Source organism: Ailuropoda melanoleuca, chromosome 2, assembly GCF_002007445.2.
Source record: "Ailuropoda melanoleuca isolate Jingjing chromosome 2, ASM200744v2, whole genome shotgun sequence".
Lineage (NCBI taxonomy): Eukaryota > Metazoa > Chordata > Mammalia > Carnivora > Ursidae > Ailuropoda > Ailuropoda melanoleuca.
Genome location: NC_048219.1, coordinates 35899586 through 35923866, shown reverse-complemented (window position 1 = coordinate 35923866; position 24281 = coordinate 35899586). Strand labels below are relative to the sequence as shown.

The following is a 24281-nucleotide window of genomic DNA, read 5'->3' as shown; positions in this document are numbered from 1 at the left end:
CATCTTGTAACATTCTAAGTGTCACCAGGAGGATCACAAGAAATCATTTTATCTTTGCAAAAACCTTCATGAGGTTCTCCCCAGCCCCAGGCTCTCGCACGTCCGGATTTCTCCCTTGAAATAGAAGCATGTCTTCACATCAACCTTAGGGAGGAGTAATCTACATACAATAAAATGTACTCCACTTAAGGACTTACTTGGAATAGATACATCTTTATAAGTTTAACATGACTGTATTTTTAGGGACTATTATGTTTGGTGGGAGATGATACTTTCATTTGGGTGGTACATGAAAAGAAAAGAGAACTAACAGCAGGAGGCTACTTCTCTGTGAACGTACATCTCCCACTTGTGTTAGTCTCCATGACTCCTTTAAGACAAAGGATATATGAAGTAACCCTGAAGAAAATTTTAGAAGGAAAATACCAAAGAGTTATGAGCATATAGTTAATATTAGTATGTCTATGACTCCTGATGGCCTGTCATTTCACACTCCGTGATGAAAAACAGCATAGAAAATAGTGAACCGAGACAAAACAAGAAAAAGACTAGGGATTTATTCAAGACCTCTTTATGGATTTTGGGGGGGGGGGGGATAACTTAGTTTCTTAGTCACACTCTTTTTTGTTTTGTTTTTTTTAAATGTGAATGATCTCAAGCCAAAATTTAGATTTCTATCCTATACCTCCTAATAACTGGTTTCAGGTGACTTTTTTTTTTTTTAAGATTTATTTATTTATTGGGGGGGGTGAGTAAACAGGGGGGAGGGGCAGAGGGAGAGGGAGGGTATCTCAAGCAGACTTGTGGCTGAGGGTGAAGCCCCCTGGGATCGTGACCTGAACCGAAATCAAGAGTCGGGTGCTTAATTGACTGCGCCCACCCAAGCGCCTTGTTTCAGGTGCTTTTTATCGTCTTTTTGATTGTCGGTCATTCTAGAGAACATGTATTGCTTTTGTATTAAGGAGGAAGTAATGCATAAAAGGAATTACTTCTAATGATTATCCCTTTTAAAGAGATTTTCAAGGAGATAATATAATTTGTAATCATCTGACTTCCCAACTTTGGGAAGGTCCCCGTCTCTGCTCCCATAGCATCCTGCGCATGCTTCTATCATCATAATTATACTTCTGTTTATTTCACTACATGTCACATTCATCAGTGCACCACCTGGAGTAAAGGTGCTTCATCATTCCAGAAGGTAGTATAGTGCTTGGCATGTAAACTGTAATTTCAGAGACAAGACATAGTGAAGTACATCCTGTAACCACTGCGAACAGTTAAGTCTATCTTATAACCACTGAAACATCATCCTGTAACAGAGACACAGATACTGGTATGGCTTCTCTCATTGCAATGCTAAACTCAATGGTTATTCTCTATACCAAAAAATTCAGTTGGACAGACTTTCGTGACTTTTGGTATTATCGAGCACTTACTGTATTTTTAAAATTTGAATGCAAATATCCTTGCTTTGTACTAAGATTCAATTTGGTTTAATGGAACAAGCCAAAATTGGTAAGAACCACATATTTATCTTTTTTACTTCCTGGGATCTTATGTGAAATTATCCTGAATCAACTAAATTACCTTTTTCCCTAAAGTAATTAAATTGGTAACCAGTTTATTCATCTGTGTGTGGTTATTATCTGTGTCCCCACACTGATTCCTTGTCTGCTTCCTTTGTGATGTTATATTCCCAGACTGCTGCACAGTCCTAACTGCCCCACTATATACAGGATTCCAACAGACATTTGATGAGAGCTCAGATCTTTGAATCAAGATATGAACTGACAAAATTCTAGCAACAGAATAAATATTCTGAGAAATCCATCTTAACCACAAAAAGATGACAGATAAACTTTCGAAAATGTGCTTTTGTAACATGTGACTGAAGCTAGAAACAACCACAAATCCCAAATCATAAGGTAAAATGGGGCACAGGAAGGTGGCATGTGCCCAGAGGGCATGTTATTGCTGGTGACCTGAAGTCAGAGATGTTTTGTTTTTAGGATCCTTCATTCATTCAACAAGTATATGCTTGTGTCTATGAGGTGCCAGGCAGTGGTTTGGGCAAAGGAGACAGAGTAATTATGAGACAGGTGAGCTCCCTGTCTTCATGGAGCTTCTTTTCCAGCCTTTCAGGTGCCCCATTTTGTGGATCTTCATGTCTTGTCCCCAGATTGCTTTAAGGTAGCAGTCACTGAACTCTCCATTGTTTGCCTTGCCCCACTAGAAGGGAAGTTCCAGGAGGGCAGGGAGTTTTTGTTTGTCTTTAAAAACTTCACTGCGATACATTGACATGAAGAACTATACACATTTTAAAGTGCACAATTTGAATTCATCATCATAATCAGGGTGATGAATACAATCATCAATCCCAAAAGTTTCTTCACGCCTCTTTTTAATCCCTTCTCCTTCCTGCCCCTTTCCCTGGTCCCCCATTCTCTTGAACTACTAATCTCCTTTTTGTCAGCATAGGTTTTATTTTTCTAGACATCTAATCCCTGTAAATAAGGTCTGTTACCTCCAAAAGGCTGAGAAAGATTTCTGCAGGTAATGACCTCGACCATGTACATAATATTTCTACAAGCCATAACCATGGTCTTTCAGAATCTACATATTACCTGTGTCTACTAGTGATTGCCAAGAACAGCTACAGAATCCTGAACACACAGTATATGCCACTGCTAATCTGATTATAATCTATGTGATTGAAATCTGAATTCAAAGAAGGTGGCCAACCAGGTTAAAACACAACCCTATAATGTGGTAAGGAATCTAATGTTACTTTTTCTTATCCTTTTAAGAACCCTTCCCCCCAAATCCTCAAGGAGCCTTGACTGATCCCCGTGTACATGTCCACAAATAAAGTTTTCCCAAGTATTTAATTTAGTTACAGTTTTTTTCTCTAATATGGTGAAACCTACAATGGATGAAGTTTAAAAACAAACAAATCAAACAAACAGACCAAAATCTTGACCACAGAAGATAGTAAGGATATTTCCTGGCCTTGGCCTTAGCTTGAGGTGGAAAAAAAGAAAAAGAGGCAATCCTTCAGAATTCCTTACAAGTCCAGACTCTCTCAGGTTGGAGACCTGAATTCGTTCTGTGTGTGGCTCAAAAATTTCCAAGCTAAAAACCAGGCAAACATGAAAATAAAGTTGGCACAGGTTCAGTGATATTAGATGAAATAGGTGGTAGGGTGTTACTAAATAATGCCATATATGAATAAAGATAATTTAAAACTTGTGGGCGTCTGATAAATTTACTTGAAAAGATGTAAAACAAAAACTGAGAAACTACATGAAAAATATACTAATTTTACATCAAAATGGGAGACTGTTAGATTACCATGACCCCCCCCCACCAAAAACACAATTATGCAAAATATCTGAACTTAATTAATTAATTTGCTCTAGTGACTCTGTATAAACCTATACCCAGTAACTATCACACTAGCAGGGCCTGGCTGGCTCCGTTGGTAGAACGTGCGACTCCTGATCTTGGGGTTGTGAGTTCAAGCCCCACGTTGGGTGTAGCCATTACTTAAAAATAAAATCTTTAAAAAGAAAAACTACTATGCTATTCTTTTAAATCACAGATATACATTTATAATAACGGAGAATGTGATAGGCCATAAAAAGTCTCAACTAATGTAAAAGAATATTACATAAACCACAATCTCTGATTATAATGGAAATATGTTAGAAAATAACAGGCTTTTAAAAACATTCATGTGGAAATTTAAAAATACATTTCTAAATAAATTTGGGTAAAAAGAAATCATGGGGACTAAAAAAACTAGTACTGAGTAATAGATACTCAACTTAAAATCTTGGGATGTAAAGAGTGACTTAAAAGGAAATGTATGGTCTTAAATGATTGTTTTAGGAAAAAATGGCTAAAAATTAATAAACTCTACAACTACCTAAAGGTTACAGTGGTGGGGTGGGGGAGTAGAAGAAGAAAACCAAACAAAGTAAGGCAATATAAAGATGAGAACAAAATTAAGCAGAATAGGGACGCCTGGGTGGCTCAGTTGGTTAAGCGACTGCCTTTGGCTCAGGTCATGATCCTAGGGTCCTCGGACTGAGTCCTGCATTGGGCTCCTTGCTCAGTAGGGAGCCTACTTCTCCCTCTGCCTGCCCTCCCCCCCCCACTTCTCTCTCTCACTCTCTCTCTGACAAATAAATAAATTAGAAAAATTTTTCTAAAAATTAAGCAGAATATAGACACAACAGAGATAACACAGTTCAAAAATTAAAACTTCAAACAGAGGAATTATACACTTGAAACTAATGTAATGTTATGTCAACTATAATAATTTTTTTTGAGAAAATAAATGAAAATTACCTTCAAGATTAAGAAAAAAAATGTAAAAAGTAAACTATATTTATAATGAAAAAGAACTATGGATAGAGCATATATAATTCAAGCTAAGATAACAAGCAACTTTGAGGAGCCTGGGTGGCTCAGTCGATTAAGTGTCTGCCTTCGGGTCAGGTCATGATCCCGGGGCCCTGGGATCGAGCCCTATATCAGGCTCTCTGCTCAGCGGGGAGCCTGCTTCTCCCTCTCCCTCTGCCTGTCGCTCCCCCTGCTTGTGCTCTCTGTCAAATAAATAAAATCTTTTTTAAAAAAAACGACTTTATACTAACAAATGTAAAAAATTAAGTGATATCAATATTCCTAGAAAAGAATCAATACCCATGACTGACTCAAGACAAAATAGAAAATCTCAATAGTTCCATAATTATTAAAGAACTGAATCAGCATTTTAGATTTTTCCCACATAGAAAACACAGGCCCAAAATGGCTTCATAAGCTACTGTGACCAAAGATTTAAGGAATGAATAATTAGCATTTTACACAAATGCTCAGAGAACTAAAAAAAGAGGAAATACACCTACTATTCATTTTAGTAATCTCATATATTCAAAAGCAGACAGAATAGTACATAAATGGGAAATTCCAGGCCAGTTTCATACCTAACCACAGATGCAAAAATCCTAAAGGAAATAATGCCAGCAATGTGCAAAAAAATCATGATCAAATTAAGTTTAATCCAAGAATTCAAGATTGGTTTGAGATTATGAAATCTATTAATGTAATTTATCACATTAAGGAATTCAAAGAGAAAAAAAATGTATACACACACAATTATTTCAGTGAATGCAGATAATACATCTGATAAAATTCAATGCCAATGCCATTCATGATAAAAATTCTTAGCAAAGTAAGAATGAAAGTGGATACTTCCTTAACCTGAAGGATTATCTACGAAAACTTACAGCACACATCATATTCAATGGTGAAATATTAAAAGCAATTTCTTAAATAACAGGAGGAAAAACAACAAAAATGTTAGCTATTATTACTTCTTTATTAAACACAGAGGAGGTTTTAGTAGATAAATAAGAAAAAGATTGGAACAAAGGGGAAAAGAAAACTGCCTTTATCCAGAGTGATTATTATTACCCATAAAGAAAATCCAGAAATAAAAATCTAAATAGTATTAGAATTTGAGATTCACAGTCTTATTACAATTATGTACATTTATAGAGGACATAAAGACACTAGAAGGCTCTACATACAGTACTTAAAATATTTAAGTTTATCTTTAGGTGGTGGGTTCATGCGTGATTTTATTTGTTTCAGTCTTTCAGTTTTTCCAGTGTTCTGCACTGGATTATTTTATTTTATAAAAGAATAATGGAATAATGTTACAAGATGTCAAATAAGACGTAAGAAATCAATCCTATGTCTACATACTGGCAACAAACAGAAAATGCAATTTAAATTAAAAGCAATACAAAATGTAAGAGTATGTAGGAATAAACCAAAGATTTACAATACTTTCTGAAGAAAATTACAAAAATTGAAAGAAATTTATTTATTTATTTATAAAAGATTTTATTTATTTATTCGACAGAGATAGAGGCAGCCAGCGAGAGAGGGAACACAAGCAGGGGGAGTGGGAAAGGAAGAAGCAGGCTCACAGCGGAGGAAGCCTGATGTGGGGCTCTATCCCATAATGCCGGGATCACGCCCTGAGCCGAAGGCAGACGCTTAACCGCTGTGCCACCATAGGCGCCCCAGAAAATAAGAATTTAATATGTAGAAAGATATATCATGTTAACAGTTAAAAAGGTTAGATATCATAAAGATATAACTTCTTTACAAATTAATCCACAGATACGACACAATTCCCATCAAAATCCTCCAAGATTTGACAAGCTAGTCCTAAAATTCATAGGGAAAAGGAAAAGGATACAAACAGGTAAGTCACCCCTAAAGAAGAAGAAATATGTAAAGGAAATTGCTCTACTAGAAACAAGATTTATTATTACGCTTTAATAATTGAGCTAGTGCAGCATTTGTGCTGGGATAGACATAGGGAACAAAGAGAAAGCTCAGAAGCAGACCCCCCCATAACCTGAGCTAGGACTGAGCATTGTAAGTCAGTAGGTAAAAGAGGGCCTATATTAAAACAGAATAGTTATCTTTATGGGGGAAAAAATAAAAATTCATCCCTACCTATTATCATATCCTAAAATAAATTTTAGATCGACTTCACTACTAGAATAGAGGTGGGAAAACAGGAATGGATGACTAACTTTGATTGATGGTAAGGAATGTTTTCTCAGTAAAGATGACCTCTGAGCTCCCCCTTGGAAGATAAAAGGAGGAGCAATGTGGGAAATGGATTTCCAGGCTGAGAGAACAGCAAGGTCAAAGTCCCATAAATTCCCAAGAGTAAGAGGCATTTTCTGGGAACGGACAACCAGCCCAACTGAACAGGAAAGACAGACAAAGATGACCAGGGATGCTTGGTGCTTTATCACATTTCGGCACCTATGTTTCACTAAGTTTCTGGCCTTCAGTCTGGCCAGAACCAGTTATATTCACAGGAAGGAGACATTATAACACAGTCCTTCTAGCCTGATACTAGTCAAAACACCATTCTTACTAACTGCAGCTCAGATAGGCAAAAAGACTCAAACATTTTTTAAAGGCTTGAGAGGTTTGTTACCTTTTCTTTTTTTTCTTCAGTGTTTTGGTCCTGGTTATTAGCAATTTTGTTAGCCTTGTTATGCACACTAGGAATGACCTATGACCACAAAAAAAAAAAAGGGAGAAGGAATAAAACATTTAATGTCACAATCATTACATTTCTTAAAATTTTAAACAGTTAAAATCTTACTTAAGTTTCTGACTTCATCTAAAAAGTAAAGACATGAAAAGTAGAATTCAAGGCAAACAATACAATTTCAAAAATATTACAAGCTAGATTATCCAAAATATTGTGTATGTACCATCAAAGAACAATAAACTCACAATATGTGTAGATCCAGAAAGTGAAAATGAAGATGACGAAAAAGAAAGTCATAATACTGATTGTCATCCAAACATCTTATTTTGCAAAACAGTTTTAGGGGTGACCTACACGAACCCCTCCCTAGAACACAGGATGGATCATTTATTTGATAGATTTACCTTCTTCATCATTGTATCCCAATTCAAGTATGTTATCTAGCACACTATATACACTCAATAAATATTTCACTCTTACTGTTAGCATGAAGATAAATTACAAATCTATTTACATCCCTGGATAAAAGCTCAATGAGAGCCGAAATTTAGTGATTTATCACTATATATAGTGCTCCAAAGGAACCTATTACATAGTCACACTCAATAAATGTTTATACATGAACAAAATAGTTTCATTTCATAGAAATACTTTTAATTCTCAATGGTGCCAACAGCATAGATTACTTTTTGACTCATTTCTTTTTACAAAATAATCTATGAAACATCTTGGGAAAATATAAAATTTTTAGTGATTTTTTTTTTAAAGGCTTCTCAAATAGCTAACACAAATAATCTTGGCATAGAATCTGATGACAGACATGCAGGTTGTAAGAAAAAAACAAATCTCCTTTCCCAGAAATGTAAAGAAACTGCCTGCCTAGGGATAATTTAAAAAACAAAACAAAGCAAAAAACACCTCTCTCTAAATGCAATTTAAGATTAAATTTTCTTCACCTTTAAAATAGAGTCTAAAGAAATAAACTAATTTTGGGATAAATGAGAAAGTCTCAGAAATGTTTCCTTTACATGAAAAACAACAGAGGCGCCTGGCTGGCTCAGTTTGTAAAGCATGCGACTCTTCATCTCAGGGTCATGAATTCAAGCCCCACATTGGGCATGGAGCCTACTTAAAGATAGAGAGAGAGAGAGAGAGAGAAGGAAAATAGTAATGACACATCAACATATATTTAATGTTTTGTATGTGAACAGACACTGTGAGTGCTCAGTATTTATTCCTCTATTTAATACAAACAATCCAAGTCCATGTCCAAGGTCATTAAACTCTGAGACTTTCAGCAAAACCCCCAAAGAAGTAATTTTCTAACACTGGGACCCTCAAAGGCCCAAGTTCAAAACCTGGTAGGTCTATAGGCGTATATTTCTTATCCTGAAGAATCTTAAAGTACTTTGCCTCCCTGACAAGTCAGAATACCTGTCCACACTGGACCTACTTTCTCCTATGGGAAAAACTAGCTGAAGCTGAACAGCAGAACCTCTGGGATGGGACACAATGTCAGCTGTCACTCATAAGTTTACACTGTTTTTTGAATAGCACAGAAATATATCTCTGTAAATGTATCATTAGCCAAATTTGGAAGACCAAAGGCTCAGCAAGAAGACTGCATCTTTAATAAAAGACGGTATATTTCTTGTGAAAGTAAAAACTGTATTTTTATATGTTTAATATGCAAATGTACACATAAAAAGGTTTAAAAAGGTGCCATTATGAAATCATGGTATTAGGGAATGGAATACAGGGGAACAGAAAGCAACATAGGATAATAAATTTAAGGAACTGAAGGGATGATCCCAATTTCAAACAGGTTTGTTTTGGAATGTGAAAAAATAATATGTGAAATGTAGTTATGCTATTAAGTGGGGGAAAAAAATACCCCGGTATAAAAACTTTCTATAGAGGAGTGCAGTGTAAATCATCGGTTCTGCTCTCAAATAAGCATTTGCCAAATAAATCTAAGTGGATACACACATGTCTTTCTAGCATGCTGAAAATACTATCGAGGAATTCAGGAGAAAAAGCTTAAAAAGGTAATGTATTGGTGATACTCTGAAATCATCTGTTAAAATCGCAAATATAAGTAAAGTATAATGCAAAGAATTTAAAAAAAAAGTACAAATACAAACACCGCTGCTCAATTCATGATGTTGATAACAATCTCCACGTGGCCAGGGCACTTTAGACATAGGGCTCCTGATGGTCCTAATGTTAGAAAATGACTTCTTTGGGGGTTTTGCAGAAAGTCTCAAAGTTTAATGTAAAGTGGTCAAAAATGACTAAGCATTTGGCTATATTTTCTCTGCCTGTGATGACCAACACTACTTGCAACAATAAACAAGCCAAAGAGCACGCCATTTTGCAAAGATATGAAACTTGATTCCTTTCAACGCCTCATTAAGCAGGAATCACTTTGTGTTAAAATATGGAACAAATCATGGACGTAGAAATTGACTCCATCACCTGAATGTGCTCCCTCACCTAGAACCAGAGAAAGTTCAATGCTTGATGAACCAAACGCACAATGTGGCGGTCTCTGTTGCTGTATGGGGAGCAAGGACTTGAACATGGCATGATGCTAAAAAGACTGTTTTTGTGAGCAGTGAAAGAAATTGCAATGTTTGTGTCATCTAAGCGAAAATTTCCACCTCAGCTCACCAGCAAAGGCTGGATTAAATGCTTGCTTGGCCTTTTTGGTTGACTTGATAACCTACTTCTTTGCTTTGAATATTTTTTGGCAGGGCAGTCACAAGTGGCCACAGAAAGGTTTCAAGTGATTGGCTCATTCTCGTTTGAAACTGTTTCTTTGGAAGTACCATTTGGCAAGGAATAATCTGGCCAATTTTCCTATGGAACTCAGTTTCCAGAAATAAAAGTGACAGCCTCAACTACCTTCCCAATATTGTAAGAGCTAAAAGGTGGATTCCAAAAACCTGGATTCCAGAGAAGAATTAAAAAGTGGATTCCCCCAAATTTCAAATTGTATGAAAATGAGAAGACATCATTCAGTTCCCCATTCTCAGTGAGTCCTTATGGTATAAACACAGCACTAAGACTGGGAGGGGTCATACTGAAACGCAGCACATCCCAGCAGAGCTGCCCCAAGAGGGGTGAGTGTGCAGCCCCTGTGTGTAGGCATGTCAGGTTACAAGCATGTCAAAATGTATTGATGTCCCAGCCCTCAGGGCAGCCAAACATCTGTTTGCCCAGGTTGCCATACAAATATTATTTTCTGTATGCCTCGACATACAAAAGGTTGAAAAGCACCACATCACTTATTGAAAAGCATTTTTTAAAAATATGCAGTTTTTCTACTGTTCAGAAGTGCCTATGTTTTGAACAGCTGTCTTCCACTATAAAAAAGAAAAATAAACATTTCTTCCAGTCACAGGGCTTAGGGGTGATATTTCCGCTGCATATTGCAAAATAAAATACATATCCTGCCACTGACATCTATGTATCAGAGTTCTAATTCCATACTGAAGGAGTAATGTATTTCAGATAAAAGTGTTACAATTAAATACTGCTAGTTTTGAATTTGGGATGTCCAACAGAACATACACCAATGCACCATGTTTGCACTTTTACACTCTTTAATAACTATACGGAGCATGGAGGTACCTCAAGAACATTTTCATATCCGACCCCCCTTATGTTCAAAGTATTTTATAAACAAAATAACTTGTCTCTAAGTTAACAAAGCTGGTCAACAGGGAATTAAGGAATGGAAAACAGGTCTGTCTGACTCCATAGCCTGTGACTTACACCAAGGCAGACTGGAAAGACTCAAAGTTGACCAAAAGACGAAAATCAAAGAAAAAAAGAGAAAGTGAAGTTAATAGATAATTTTATGAAGTGATGCTTTTTCTAGGTAATAGTAGGATCAAAATGAAAATGTATGGGAAAACAACATGGAGGCAAAAGCTGGGTCCATAGATATACGGAGGATATTTTTAAATTTTTTGAAAATATCGACTAAAGCTTACTCTTGGAGTAGATGACAAGCTCTGAACCACGAACACCACAGGATTGCCCGCATTCTTAATGGCCTCAACAGCTTCTCTGTGTGAAGCGTTCTGCAAATCTACTCCAGACACCTAAAACACAGAAGTAATTTTATTTCAATTAGAAAGGCTGTAGAGTTCACATGTATTATCCAGTTAGGAGAACAGCCAGAGTCTAATGAATTAGACCAAAGCCAAAAAAAAAAAAAAAGATTTGCCCATAAAAAGCTTGCTTAAGAACATCTTTAAGGAAAATAACATTCTACCTTCAAGAAAAGCAAATAAGACAAGTATCTTAATAACAATAGCCCTGGTTAAATACAATTACCCAAATGAGGTAGCTTGGCCAATGCCAGAAGCTTAGGCTTCTGAGCTGTGATGCCACCTTTGCCATTGCCACTAAACATAGCACATAATCCTGAGTAGGGACAGGGGAGGGCAGTCTGGACTCTTCTCTCAAATGGGAAAGTACAATATTTTAAGCAAATTGTCCATTATTTTAATTGAGTAGTTGAACATTTCTCAAATTGTGTTTAAAAAAGAACTATGAAAATATCCATAGGTTCTTTTTGCTAAAAGTGTTCTCTGTTCAGTAAATTGGGATAAGTATAAACAGCTCCTCGTCCTACAAATTTCAGAGAACCTAACCTGCAAACGTGTCCATAATCTCCAAGAGCATTTTGTATTTACCATATTTAACAGAACCAATTTTTCAAACCAATAATGTAACAAAGCCCTGGTAAATGTTGGGGTGGCTCATGGTCAGTGGATAGTGACAATTTGTGAATACTTCTTTGCCATAAGGAGACCAAAGAAATAGGAGGGTACATGGATAGGGGTGTGGCATCAAGGTTGGCATTTGTGTTTAAGATGGGAGGTATTACAGTCATCATGGTGTGAAGGAGAGGGAAAATGCATGCTAGAGAGAGAAGTGACACCTGTAGAAGTAAATCTTTGTACAGCGAAGAGAGAATGACTTCTGCAGCACAAGTTAGGGAGATTGGCTTTAGTCAGAAGCACAAATAGTTCATATGTTGTTACAGATACAGTTAGAAAAAAAGATTTGGCATGCAGTGAGAGCAAGGGGAAGCTCCTTTTTGACTGCTTCTATTTTCTCCATGAAACAAGAAACAAGGACCATAAACTGAGATTAAGATGGGGAAGGCAGTTTAGGAGGTGTGAAGGAGTCACCTCTGGAAGCAGGAGAGTGAAACAACTAGGGAAATATTACAGGATTGCAAGGCAGAACTAAAGACTCACTTGAGAAGGAGCTCACGAATTTAAAATGAGACCAGACAGCCTAGCTGGTTATTTTCTCCAGCCATTCTAGGGACTTGAAATAAGCAAAGAGTTGCACTTAACTAGGATGTGGTTTCCCCAGGCAAGCTCAGTAAAAGCAAATGGGATCCAAGGAACTGGAAGTGATGAGGACGATTAATCACTGAGTCACAGCACAGTGAGGAGAAAACCAAACACATCCGAAGCTGAGGGACACAGAGGTAAGGGCCTGAAGGTAGGAGACAGCAGCCCGGTGTGGGAGAGGGGTTTAAAAGCAGGTGTGTGTAAAGCACAGTGCAAGGGGGAGTGCAGAGAGGCGAGTCAGGGAGGCAGCGGAAGCCACAGGACCATGCAGAGGCCATGGCAAGAACTTTGGCCTTTTATTCTAACAGACATCCACTGGAAGGTTTTAATGCTCTGCAAAACCCCTTTTCCTGAATGAACTTAGGAAGGATATGAATAATAGTAATGAATAGTAAATGAATATAGGGGAAAAAAAATTTAACTGAAGCTTAAAATCTATCACAACAGTTTGGTGAAGCTTCTTATGAATAACCTAACCCCCTAAACATTCAATAGTAAGAGAAGGAGAAGCTATAGAACCATTTCGTCTTCCAGTAATCATCAGCTTTTGTTTCCCAGACACAGTTCCACAGGGTTAAGTGGGAATCGCTGAAGGTGGGAAGTTAGGGGAAAAAATGGAGTTCTGTTATATTACCACAGAAATATAATCTTAAGTTTTTCTCAGCTTTAAATGTATAACCCAGAAGTGTGTCCATTCACACAGGTAAGACCCATTTCTCAAAACTAAATTAAATTCTAACTTCCCAGATCAACCAATTCTTCTTTATACAGACCCAGCTCCTTTATGGAATTGTCTCGAGGCAGAAAGAAATGATTATTAAGCTTTACTTAAAAACAAAACAAATGAATAATGCTTTTCACAGGAAAAAAAAGTAAACAAATGACTCAGTATGCTTGATAAAATAAAATATTAAAGTGTTAACATATCAAATCTGCTGTGAGTTTAAAGAAATTATTAAATCTGGGACAAAACAGTGGGTTCTTATTAGTATATAAAAGTGATGGATAAGTGAGAGAATACTTTGTATTCAACTCACAGCAGAGAAAGATGAGGGAAAAAACATAATTTAAAAAGATAAAACAATGAACAATACAACTAGAAAACAGGCAAAAGACATGCACAAACATTTCACTAAAGAGGACATGTACAGGTGGCATGAAATGTTCTTTCTCATTAGCCATTAGGAAAACTCAAAACGAGATATCACTATCTCCCTATGAGAACGTCCAAAATGAAAAAGAGTGATAACACCAAATGTTGGTGAGAATGTGAGAAACCGGATTACTCATATATTGCTGGTGGGAATGTAAAATAGCACAGACACTCTGGAAAATAGTTCCTTCCAAACTAAAAATGGACGTACCATACAACCAGCAATTGCATTCTTAGGCATTTACTTCAGACAAATGAAGATTTACTTTCACTTAGGAACTTGTATACAAATGTTTATAGAAGTTTTATTCATAATAGCCAAGAACTGGGCACAATGGAGTCACCCATTCCTCCAATGGAGTCTGGGAGGATAAGCATGGCTATCCCACTGACACATATTTATAAAATGTAGAGCTTGTTCTGGAGAATATGGTCAATAATATTATAACAATGTTGTACAGCAACGGATGCTAACCACACTTGTGGTGTGGTACAGAACTGTCGAATCACTATGTTGTATACCCGGCACACCTGCAAGGTAACGTAACATTGCATGTCAACTATACTTCAATTTAAAAGAAGATGATTAGAAATTTTTTAAATGCTGACAAAAATTTAGAGTTTGTTAAAGACTGTGGGAAAAATACAATGCTCACCCAGCTGTCTCATTCTGTTAAATTGTGAAATTGTTTTTTTATTAAGCTGATCCTTTGGATATGCTACATGCTACCACCCCAACTTTGGAATCTTATGAAATTATGCAAACGACATACAAACTAGGGCACTGAAAGAAAATACACCAATTGTATCCACATACACCCCAACAAATGGAAGGACTTCTGGCTAAATGATTACTGTCTTTAAGTAGGTTTCAAACAAAAATGGAATTTTAACATCACTTACCTCAAGTATTTTATCCCCTGTTTTAAGAGCATTAGTTTTTCCTGCCGGACTGTCTTCTAAAACTTGTTTGATAAATATACCTTTAAGTTCCTCTCCATTCTTCAGGCGTTTTATAACAGTTTGTCCACCAACAATACTAATACCAAGAGACACATTGGGTTCTCTAAATATCTCAACACTATAAAAAGAAAACAAATTCACTTATGAGCAAGTTAATATAATTTGTTGGACTGTCATTGCAAGTGGTCGATTTGGACCATATCCTTGTGACGCATATTTTATATGAATATTTTTTTTACAAATGTTATCGAAATTGTACTCAGTTTCAAAATTATAGGACATATCAATCATTCACAGCACATGCGAAAGCTTGATTTTGGAAAAAAGATTTCTAAAACAATAAGTACACCTCTTAATATTCAGAGATTTTGCTAGGCCTTAATGTTTGCATCTCCGACCACAATATATCTTCTATAATTAGTTCTTTTAATCCACATCCATAACAGCAAAGAATGGATGAAGGAAATAACAAATGGGTGAAAAAAAACAATCAAGAAAGTTGCATGCATCATTTTGGCAAAAAGCACAGACTTTCACGATAAAATAAATTTGCCACCAAAAAGGCTTGTTGCCCAAACTGCCTTTTCCAGTCACGAGGTCTAACCTGTGCTTCTTTAAGTAGAGGAAGATTTTGCTCTTAAGGCTGGCTGGCTCTCTTTTCTTCCTACCTCCACATCACTTTTTAAAATAAAGTATGGAATAAAACTTGCCCTTCGAATGGTTATAAATTTTACTCAAACTGCACAGATGTGGCCAATGATTAACTGAAATTAAAAAGGAGTTCAGAAAACAGCTCACAAGAGTCTTTAAGACAAGACTCGAAAGTGCAAAAAGAAAACAGACCATGTGGGTGGGTACTGTGGAATTAATAATGCATGCAGAATAGAAAGAGCAGCTAAAGGAAGACTTTTAGGTTCTGTTAGCTCAAACAAGGCACAAATTTGGACGAACACAAGAGAAGGAGGTTAAAGATAAATGAATACATGCTAGAAGCCTCAACTACTGTTGCTGTATATTAAAAAAAAAAAAAAAGGAAGAAATTTTATTGCATTCAAGGCAGTGACGCAATTATAAAGTATACTTAGTCCATTGGTTACTATCATACATGGACATTTGTAAATTGCTTTTTCTGAAAAAGTGTGATAAAAACTTTCTATTTAGGGGCACCTGGGGGGCACAGTGGTTAAGCGTCTGCCTTCGGCTCAGGGCATGATCCCGGCGTTATGGGATCGGGCCCCACATCAGGCTCCTCCGCCATGAGCCTGCTTCTTCCTCTCCCACTCCCCCTGCTTGTGTTCCCTTTCTCGCTGGCTGTCTCTATCTCTGTCAAATAAATAAATAAAATCTTAAAAAAAAAAACTTTCTATTTAATGTTGATTATAGTCATTTTCCCTGGCTAAAAGTCCCTAGATAAGACAAAAATGAAACTAAAATTTAGGCCAGCCTACATGTGAATGATGGCAATTTCTCAATCAGTACATGTCCAAATGACACTATAGAATTAAGGAGCAACTGTTTGATTGTGCTCTCCTACTGAGAAAGCCAAAAATGTCATCAACATACATTCTTGGTGGACCCCAGTGGCTGAAGTTTGGAGTTTCTTCTCCTTCACCTTCTTCTCTCTCAGGTAACTCACTGAGGGGAGAAAAGGAAAAAATACACACACAACTTGTAAAACACAGTGTTGTATTAAAGGTTCCCAGAAAGTTTCGAATTTAAACAATCTATATGTAGTTAAATAGGTCTTAATTTTTAAGCTTTTAAAATATTTACATCAATAAAGTATGTACATCAACCAGAACACTGCTTTAATGTTCAACTCAATAAATATCCACCTGCCACCAGAAGATCATAGAACTATTATAAACACTTTAATTTGTGACACTCTAGATGCTATTTTCTAAAAATCTGTGTTTGATTTGTACAATTTCACATCTGTTTCTCTATCAATATATAAAATATCAGGAACAATAGTCCTTCAAACTTGGTACTGATTGACCAGCAAAGAGAACACTCCAGCATAAACCAACATCAATAGCGGAAATGACTAAACGGCTTAAGCACAATCCCTCTTTCTAGATCTGTCAGCTTGGCCCTAAATAATGCCCTTGTCAATTTTAGCTCCTGAATATTCTGTGTCATTATCCATCATTCTGCAGTTTGCAGAGAGATTTACTTACGTTAGATCTAATTCGATCCTCCCACCTAGCACGACCAACTTTCACCACCAAGTTATGTTAGTAAGGAAATAACAACATAAAATGCTGAATTACAGAATAGCTACAAAGGTAATGCTATTGAATAGGGCAGACACATTACCATATGTTATCTGGAGGAGGAGTCAGGAGTCCTAAGCTTCAGTCTAACCTGCACCATAAAATCGGTGTGTGACTCTGGACCACTAAATGGGATAATAGATCTGATAGTGTACGTTGCATTACTCTACACAAAAATATAGGCACTACCTCTTCCATTCCATGTTCACAAAAGCCCCGTGAAGTACTGCAGGTCATAGTATCATACTTTGCACGTGAGGAACCGAGGCTCACGGAAGGCTCCTACACAACCTCTTCATAGTATCCAAATCTTTGTTGCAGCACTCAAAGTTTCAATGCTCCATTTCTCTCTGAACTCTCAAATAAGTCCTATAAAAAGTAACAAAACTCCACCTATTTGCTGCTTCTACAGACAGACTTTCTGGGATATAATGGTTTATGGCTGAGTGGGAAAGAGAAAACTGAAAGGATCTAGACAATCCAAAAATCAGTTAAGAAACTGGGATCATGGGGTTCCTGGGAGGCTCAGTCGGGAAGCGTCTGCCTTCAGCTCAGGTCATGATCCCACGGTCCTGGGATAGAGCCCGCATTGAGCTCCCAGCTCAGCGGGGAGTCTGCTTCTCCCTCTCCCCCTTGTTCTCTCTCTTAAATAAATAAAATCTTAAAAAAAAAAAAAGGGATTGGGATCATTAACATCTCATCCACTGCCAGATGGCTTTCTTGCCTCAGACAGTGTATTTTTTATTATTAAGAGCATCACAATATTTAAGGAAAAAGAGCTTGGCAGATACTTGCCAATTACTTATCTAATGTCCCCTCCCTCCTTCCTTACCAACATAACCTCTCTTTTATTCCAGGTGGCACTATGCCCAGCTTTAAAGAAATACATTTTCTGGACTTCCTTTCAGCTAATGGTAACTGGGTGCTAGAATTCTGAAATGAAAGTAAAAGTCCCTAGAGATTTCCAGAAAACCTCATTAAATGGAGAGAGAATCATCTGGCAGGAGCCTTCTTCTAGGACCTTCCCTTTCTTCTTGCCTAGAAGGCAGAGATGACATGGGCGGGGAAGCATCCATTTTAAAATCATGAGGAAACAATGACTAAACCAATACATTAAGGACAGCAGAGCTGAAAGGAAGACAGTGTTTAAGACCCTGCCAGATCACCTTCTTCAGGGTTTTTTTACATGAAAAAAATGAAGGCCCTGTTTGGTTAAGCCACACTAAGTGAGGTGTTTGTTCATAAGCAGCTGAATGCAATCCCTAAATGATACCCATGATTCTACCAACGTAAGTCTTCGTTTTACCACATTACATTGTTCTTTGTACATGTGCGCATTTGTTTGTTGGATGGTTGTAATAACAGAAACTTTCATATTTTGATTACCCTATGTAATAGTAAGGATTAAATGATATATGACTGGCATTTAACTGAGGCTTAACATTCATTTCCTTTACAATTTTTTTTCATTTGAATTTGCGTCAAAATTTTCCCCATGTATTATAATCATCACTTTTATTTAATAGCATCTTAATAGCCCATGCTACTGATGTAATTTATTTGCTATCCCAAATATGATACACTGAGATTATATCCTGTTTTTTTGTAATATGGACATTACTGCAAGAAATAACAACATAAAATGCTGAATTACAGAATAGCTACAAAGGTAATGCTATCAAATAGGGTAGACACATTACCATATGTTATCTGGAGGAGGAGTCAGGAGTGCTAAGCTTCAGTCTAACCTTAATGCATATCTTCATGCTCTGCTGTATTTTTTTATTTTTATTTTTTAGATTTTTTTTTTTTTTTTTTTTTTTTTTTATTTTTTTTTTTTTTTTTTTTTTTTTTTTTTTAGAGAGAGAGAGAGCACACGAGGGCTGAGGAGGGAAGAGGGAGAGAGAGCATCCTCAAGCAGACGCCACACTGGGCTCGGAGCCCGACACAGGGCTCAATCCCAGGGCCCTGAGATCATGACCTGAACCAAAATCAAGAGGCAGCCGCTTAACTGACTGAGCCACCAAGGCACCCCACTCTGTTGTATTTTAGAATTCCCCTTTAAATAAATATTCATTAAAGATTACAATTAAAAATCCAAAAAGCAAACCAACACTGAAACCTTCCTCCTCTCCATTTTCTACTTTCCTGTATCCCAAATCATAATAGGTGTGATAATAAGAAGCAGCACTGAGCTTCCACAACCCTTAAATTTCTCAAGTGACACAAGTGATAGGATCATCTTTTGTTATTTACAACAAGCCCTTTTCAACCATACCTGACTTTATTACTCTAATAAGGGGACTTTTGGTGAGACCCTAGATAGCTTTGGGATGGGGTCTGGTTGCCAGAAAAACCACCATATGATTAGTTAGAACTTTCAGTCCCACCCTCGTCTGGGGAGAGGAGAGGGAGTAGAGATGGAGTTCAGTCACCAACAGCCAATGATGTAATCACTCATGCTTACATAACGGAACGTCCACAAAAACCAATAAACAGTGTTCAGAGAAATTCCAGATTGGCACATACATCAAGGTATTGATGTACTGGCTCAGGGGGTGGCTGTTGCACCCAGGAAAGGCGTGGAAGCTCTGTGCACGCTCCGTATCTTGCCCTAGGCATCTCTTCCATTTGGCTACTTCTCAATTATATCTTTTATAATAAACCAGTAAGAGTAAGTAAAGCACTTTCCTAAATTCTATGAGCTGTCCTACCAAATCATCAAACCTGAAAAAGGGATCATGGGAACTCCCGATTTGTAGCTGGTTGGTCAGAAGTACAGCTTGCAATGTGGTTACTTGTGACTGGCATCTGAAGTCTGGACAGTCTTGTAGCACTAAGCCCTTAGCCTGTGTGATCAGCACTAACTCTGAGTAGCTAGTGTCAGAATTTGGAACTGAACTGTAAGACACCAGTTAGTGCCCAGAGAATCAGTAGTTGGGCAGAGGGGAAATCCTACACATTTGGCATCAGAAGTGTTGTGAGCAAAAACAGTTCGTAAGAGGCACTAGGAAAAAAAAAAACCCACATAGGTATTTTTACTATGGTACATGGATGCTACTATTATTCAATTTTTAGAAACCTAAAATAGAATGGAAACCAAGTTTTAACATTAATATGGACTATTAGTTTCCCCATTAAAAAAAAAATGAAAACCAAAGATTCCCAAAACAGCTGGCTTTCATATACAACTAAGGAGGGAAAGAAAACCCTGTCTAGAATAGGCAAAATTTTAGTTTTCTTTGATGGTGTAACAAAAGGATTATTCTGTTGGAAGAAACTCCCTGGCTTTTTCAAAGCATATTTCTTTAGGAAGTTTACACATATTTTATTCAGATTATTTCATACTTAGAGAAAGATAAAACTTCGAAAAGCTTAGGGGTGCCTGGCTGGTTCAGTCAGGGGAGCATGCGACTCTTGATCTCAGGGTTGTGAGTTCGAGCCCCACGTTGGTTGTGGAGATTACTTAAAATCTTTAAATAGCAACAACAACAACAAACCAACCCCCAAAAAAACTATCTTGCAAAAGCTTATCCAGATAGTGTGATTTGTTTTGGAAATACCATTACAGGAGATAAGCAACTATACAAACTAATGTGATCACTTTACATTGATGAATGCAACCTTTACACCCAAATTAAAATTTGAGAAAGTAAAATATTTTTACTGCACATATTAAGATCTAAATTTACACAAACATATTTAAAACTTTAACAAGGGATTTCTGACCTCGAATTTGATAATTTGCACTGATTAAATATGGTCAATAGTTCAATCAGTTAGAATCTCATGTTAAAATAAATGAAATTTACTTCTCACACTTACCCAGAGTTTTATAACCCATTTCCCCCCAGAGGAATTAACCATACAATAGAAACAGTGCTTTTTATTTTAGACTTTTATAACAAATGGCCAAAGTTACCATTTTTTACAGAACTGGGAGGAAAGGGGGACCACCCCATTAATGAACAAGTGGATATTAATGTAAGATTTGATCATGATATACAATCTCTTTGCAAATCAAATTTTCAGCATCATACAAAAATGTGATGAATCAGATCTTTTCTTTCCAACATAACTTTTTTCATATAAAATTTCTACCTACTAAGGACAAAGCCAAAATGAGAGTCAAGTAAACTCAGCACTCTAAAATGATGCAAGCACGACGAGTTTTGGTGGTGACTAAACGATCTCGAGACTTCTTTTTCCACTTTAAGTACAGAGTCTATACGGTAATTTTCCATGATACACCATAGGGAATTGGATGGTAGGCACTAGTGTTTTTCAAACTAGTAGGGCGACTTACACAGATGTTACACGGTGACTTTGAAGTTTGCAAAGGAAATTATTATATGACACCAGTATACATAAGGAATAGGCATACCCTTAAAGTTTAGAAGGACACAGACTATGCTGAGGGAAAGAAGCCAGATACAAAAAAGTACCTACTGCATGATAACATTTACATGTGTTCTAGAATGGGAGAAATAATTTACGGTGTTAAAAGTCGTATTAGTACCTGCCTGGGGCAGGACACTGCCAAAGGAGTGATGGATGTAATATCTTGATCAGGCTGTTGATAACATGAATTTACCAAAATTAAACTCTCCCTTAAAATTAGTGCATTTTATATAAACACGTAAAATTGTGTTTAAGAGTTTTGTTAAGAAACAAAAAAACTCATCGAACTTTGCATCAGAAACCAGGGATGTACTGTATGGTGATTAACATAATATAATAAAAAAAATTAAAAAAAAGAAACAAAAAAACTCAGCCATAATGGGTAAGCTGCTTTCTTACAACAAATTTACTTCTCATTTGGCCTTCTGTAGAGCCTGAATTAGTAAACAAAGATCTAATTATATTTTCAAACACATTAGTGTAATGCTCTATGTGCCTCTTGTCCTAATTTCTCACATTTGCCTTCGCCTGCAGAGTAGACAACAGCTCCAACAGCATTTTACTAGAAATCTCCCGTTTTCCTCCCAACTCAAACATTCCAGAGTAGTCTTTGCTCAAATGCACATAATTATTCTCCCCTAATCCTCAGCCTCCTACCAATGTTCTGAATCTACACATAATTTTTGGCAGTTTGCCTCAAAAGTAAATCTATTAAATATCCACCATTGCCTTTGAAGGCATTAAATGCCAGGCACTGTACTGGGGCTCAAAATGTAACATTAACTCATTTAATCCTTTCCCCAACTACAACACCCTGCCTATTTCACAGCAAACGATCGATACCTGAAAGCATTTATTTTCATTTGCATACTAGTATGCCTATAACATGATTTTTTTCAGTTTTAAACACAAGTCTTTCATCTCAAGTTCATCCTCCTAGGCTTTAGGCTGACACCTTGTTTTCCTTACTATACTCATTACACTTCCACACACACACACACACACACACACACACACACACACACACGAACTACAATCTCTAACAAACTCAGCAACAAAGAACATTGCCCTTGAAACCTCTAAGCCCATGAGTCTATCCTTGTCATCTAGCATCATTGCCAACCTTCCATTAAGCACTGTTCAAGGCATTATATGAAGTCCTTTATATGCACACTTACTTAACTCAAAGAAGTACCCACTTTATAAGTGAGGAAATACAGACACAAGGGAAACCTTCTCAGGGTCAGGTACCTACAGATAACAGAAACAGATGGTACCTATGCTGTATCTACACTACAGATCTGCTATTAGTCTGAGAAATGTGCATGTTCCCCATTATGGGCGCCCATATGTTTTAGGCAGTAGGTGATGACAGAGATGAGTCAGAAAAAGACTGAAGCCAAGTGGATTCTGAAGCCAGAATCTCAAGTGGCCTCATAAGGAAAGAAGCATACTTGGAACAAAATCACTTGGATTCCCTCCAGAGTTATCACACCCTGCTTGCCCAAAGGCCCCTTCCTAGAGATCTCCACTTTCAAGGAGCATCTGACCTCTTACTACCAATCCTCTTGATCATCTGACTCTAGAAGCCAGAGGAGCTCATGTTCTTGGTCACATGGGATTGTAATAATCAGTGTCACCCAAAAAGGAGCTCATACCCCTAATCTGGTGCCCAATATTTGTGATTGCTGTAGAGGGGACACCTCTACATTGCCTGATTCTTGGGGCTAGTTAGGCTTACATTCATGAGTCCCACTATGTTGTAACCAATGGACAAAAAATTCTTCAACAGCTACCACCCCTAGAGCATAACAAGAGGCACAGACCCAGGAGCTTGGTCCTTCCATGGAGGAGCCTATTAATCATTAGGACTGTGGCCTGAGAGGTGGGGTTCTACTGAAGCACTCATCTTGAGTCTGACTAATCCTTTCCAGAGACCTCAGAGGGCACGTGATCTTGTCATGTTCACCCTCTGCCACACTCCAGGAGTGCCACTGACTCTTGGAGGGGAGCATTCCATGAGTCTGATACCCAGTTTTTGCAGCTGATGTCCAGGGGATGCCCCTTGATTGCCTGGCTCTGGTGGATGAAGGGTCTTGCGTTCCCGGATCCCACAGGACTATGGCAATCAGAGGATGATTCTTGGCAGGCTTACCACCAGGGCAATTCAAAGATAACAGATTGAGGCACATGCCCCAGTCTTTCTGTGAAGGTCACTTTGCTTATTCTGGAGCTTCAGGCTGAGGGGCAGGTTTTAGGTCTGGCACACATTCAGCAACCTACAGTGTTGCTCTAAAGGAACCTGGGTTGTGAACACCATCCTGGCACTCTCCTTCTGCTTTGCTCTAGCTCACTGGTATCTCCCCAAAAGGGGCTTATACACTCTTTGGAGATCCTATTTTTTTTTTCCATACACCAAATCTTTATTTAGGAATTTTATATAGGGGTGCCTGGCTGGCTCAGTCAGTAGAGCATATTTTCAATATATTTTCAATATATTGAAAGGATCGTACACCATAATCCAGTGACTGATTCCAGGGATGCAAGTATGGTTCACCATTCACAAATCAATGTGATACACTACATTAACAAAATGAAGGATAAAAATCACACGATCATCTCAACAGATACAGAAAAAAGCACTTGACAAAATTCAAAATCCATTTATAATAAAAACTCTAAACAAAGCAGGTATAGAGGGAATGTACTTCAACATAATAAATGCCATATATGACAAGCCCATAGCTAAGATCAGACTTAACAGTGAAAAGGTGAAAGTTTTTCCTTTAAGATCAGAAACAAGACAAGGATGTCCACTCTTAACATTTTTATTCAACATAGTACTGGAAGTCCTAGCAAGAGCAATTAAACCAGAAAAAGAAACTAAAGGCATCCAAATTGGAAAGGAAGAAGTAAAACTCACTATTTACAGATGACATGATATTTATTATATATAGAAAATTCTAAAGACTCCATCCAAAAACTGTTAGAATAAACAAATTCAGCAAAGTTGT

The 24281-nt window shown here is 37.3% G+C and overlaps 1 protein-coding gene across 8 annotated transcripts in view; it reads right to left on the bottom strand.

The window, feature by feature from the left end:
• Positions 1-24281, bottom strand: part of PATJ (PATJ crumbs cell polarity complex component) — a 341090-nt gene that overhangs the window by 193366 nt on the left and 123443 nt on the right. For all 8 annotated transcript variants that reach the window (XR_004623211.1, XM_034653499.1, XM_034653506.1 and 5 more), the window contains 4 exons: positions 16154-16225; positions 14531-14708; positions 11095-11205; positions 7034-7111 (listed from right to left, as the gene is read on the bottom strand). Coding sequence is in view for 7 of the 8 variants with exons in the window: in XM_034653499.1 (XP_034509390.1) it covers positions 7034-7111; positions 11095-11205; positions 14531-14708; positions 16154-16225 (439 nt within the window). In the remaining variant the exon portion in view is untranslated. The remainder of the gene's footprint in view (positions 1-7033; positions 7112-11094; positions 11206-14530; positions 14709-16153; positions 16226-24281) is intronic.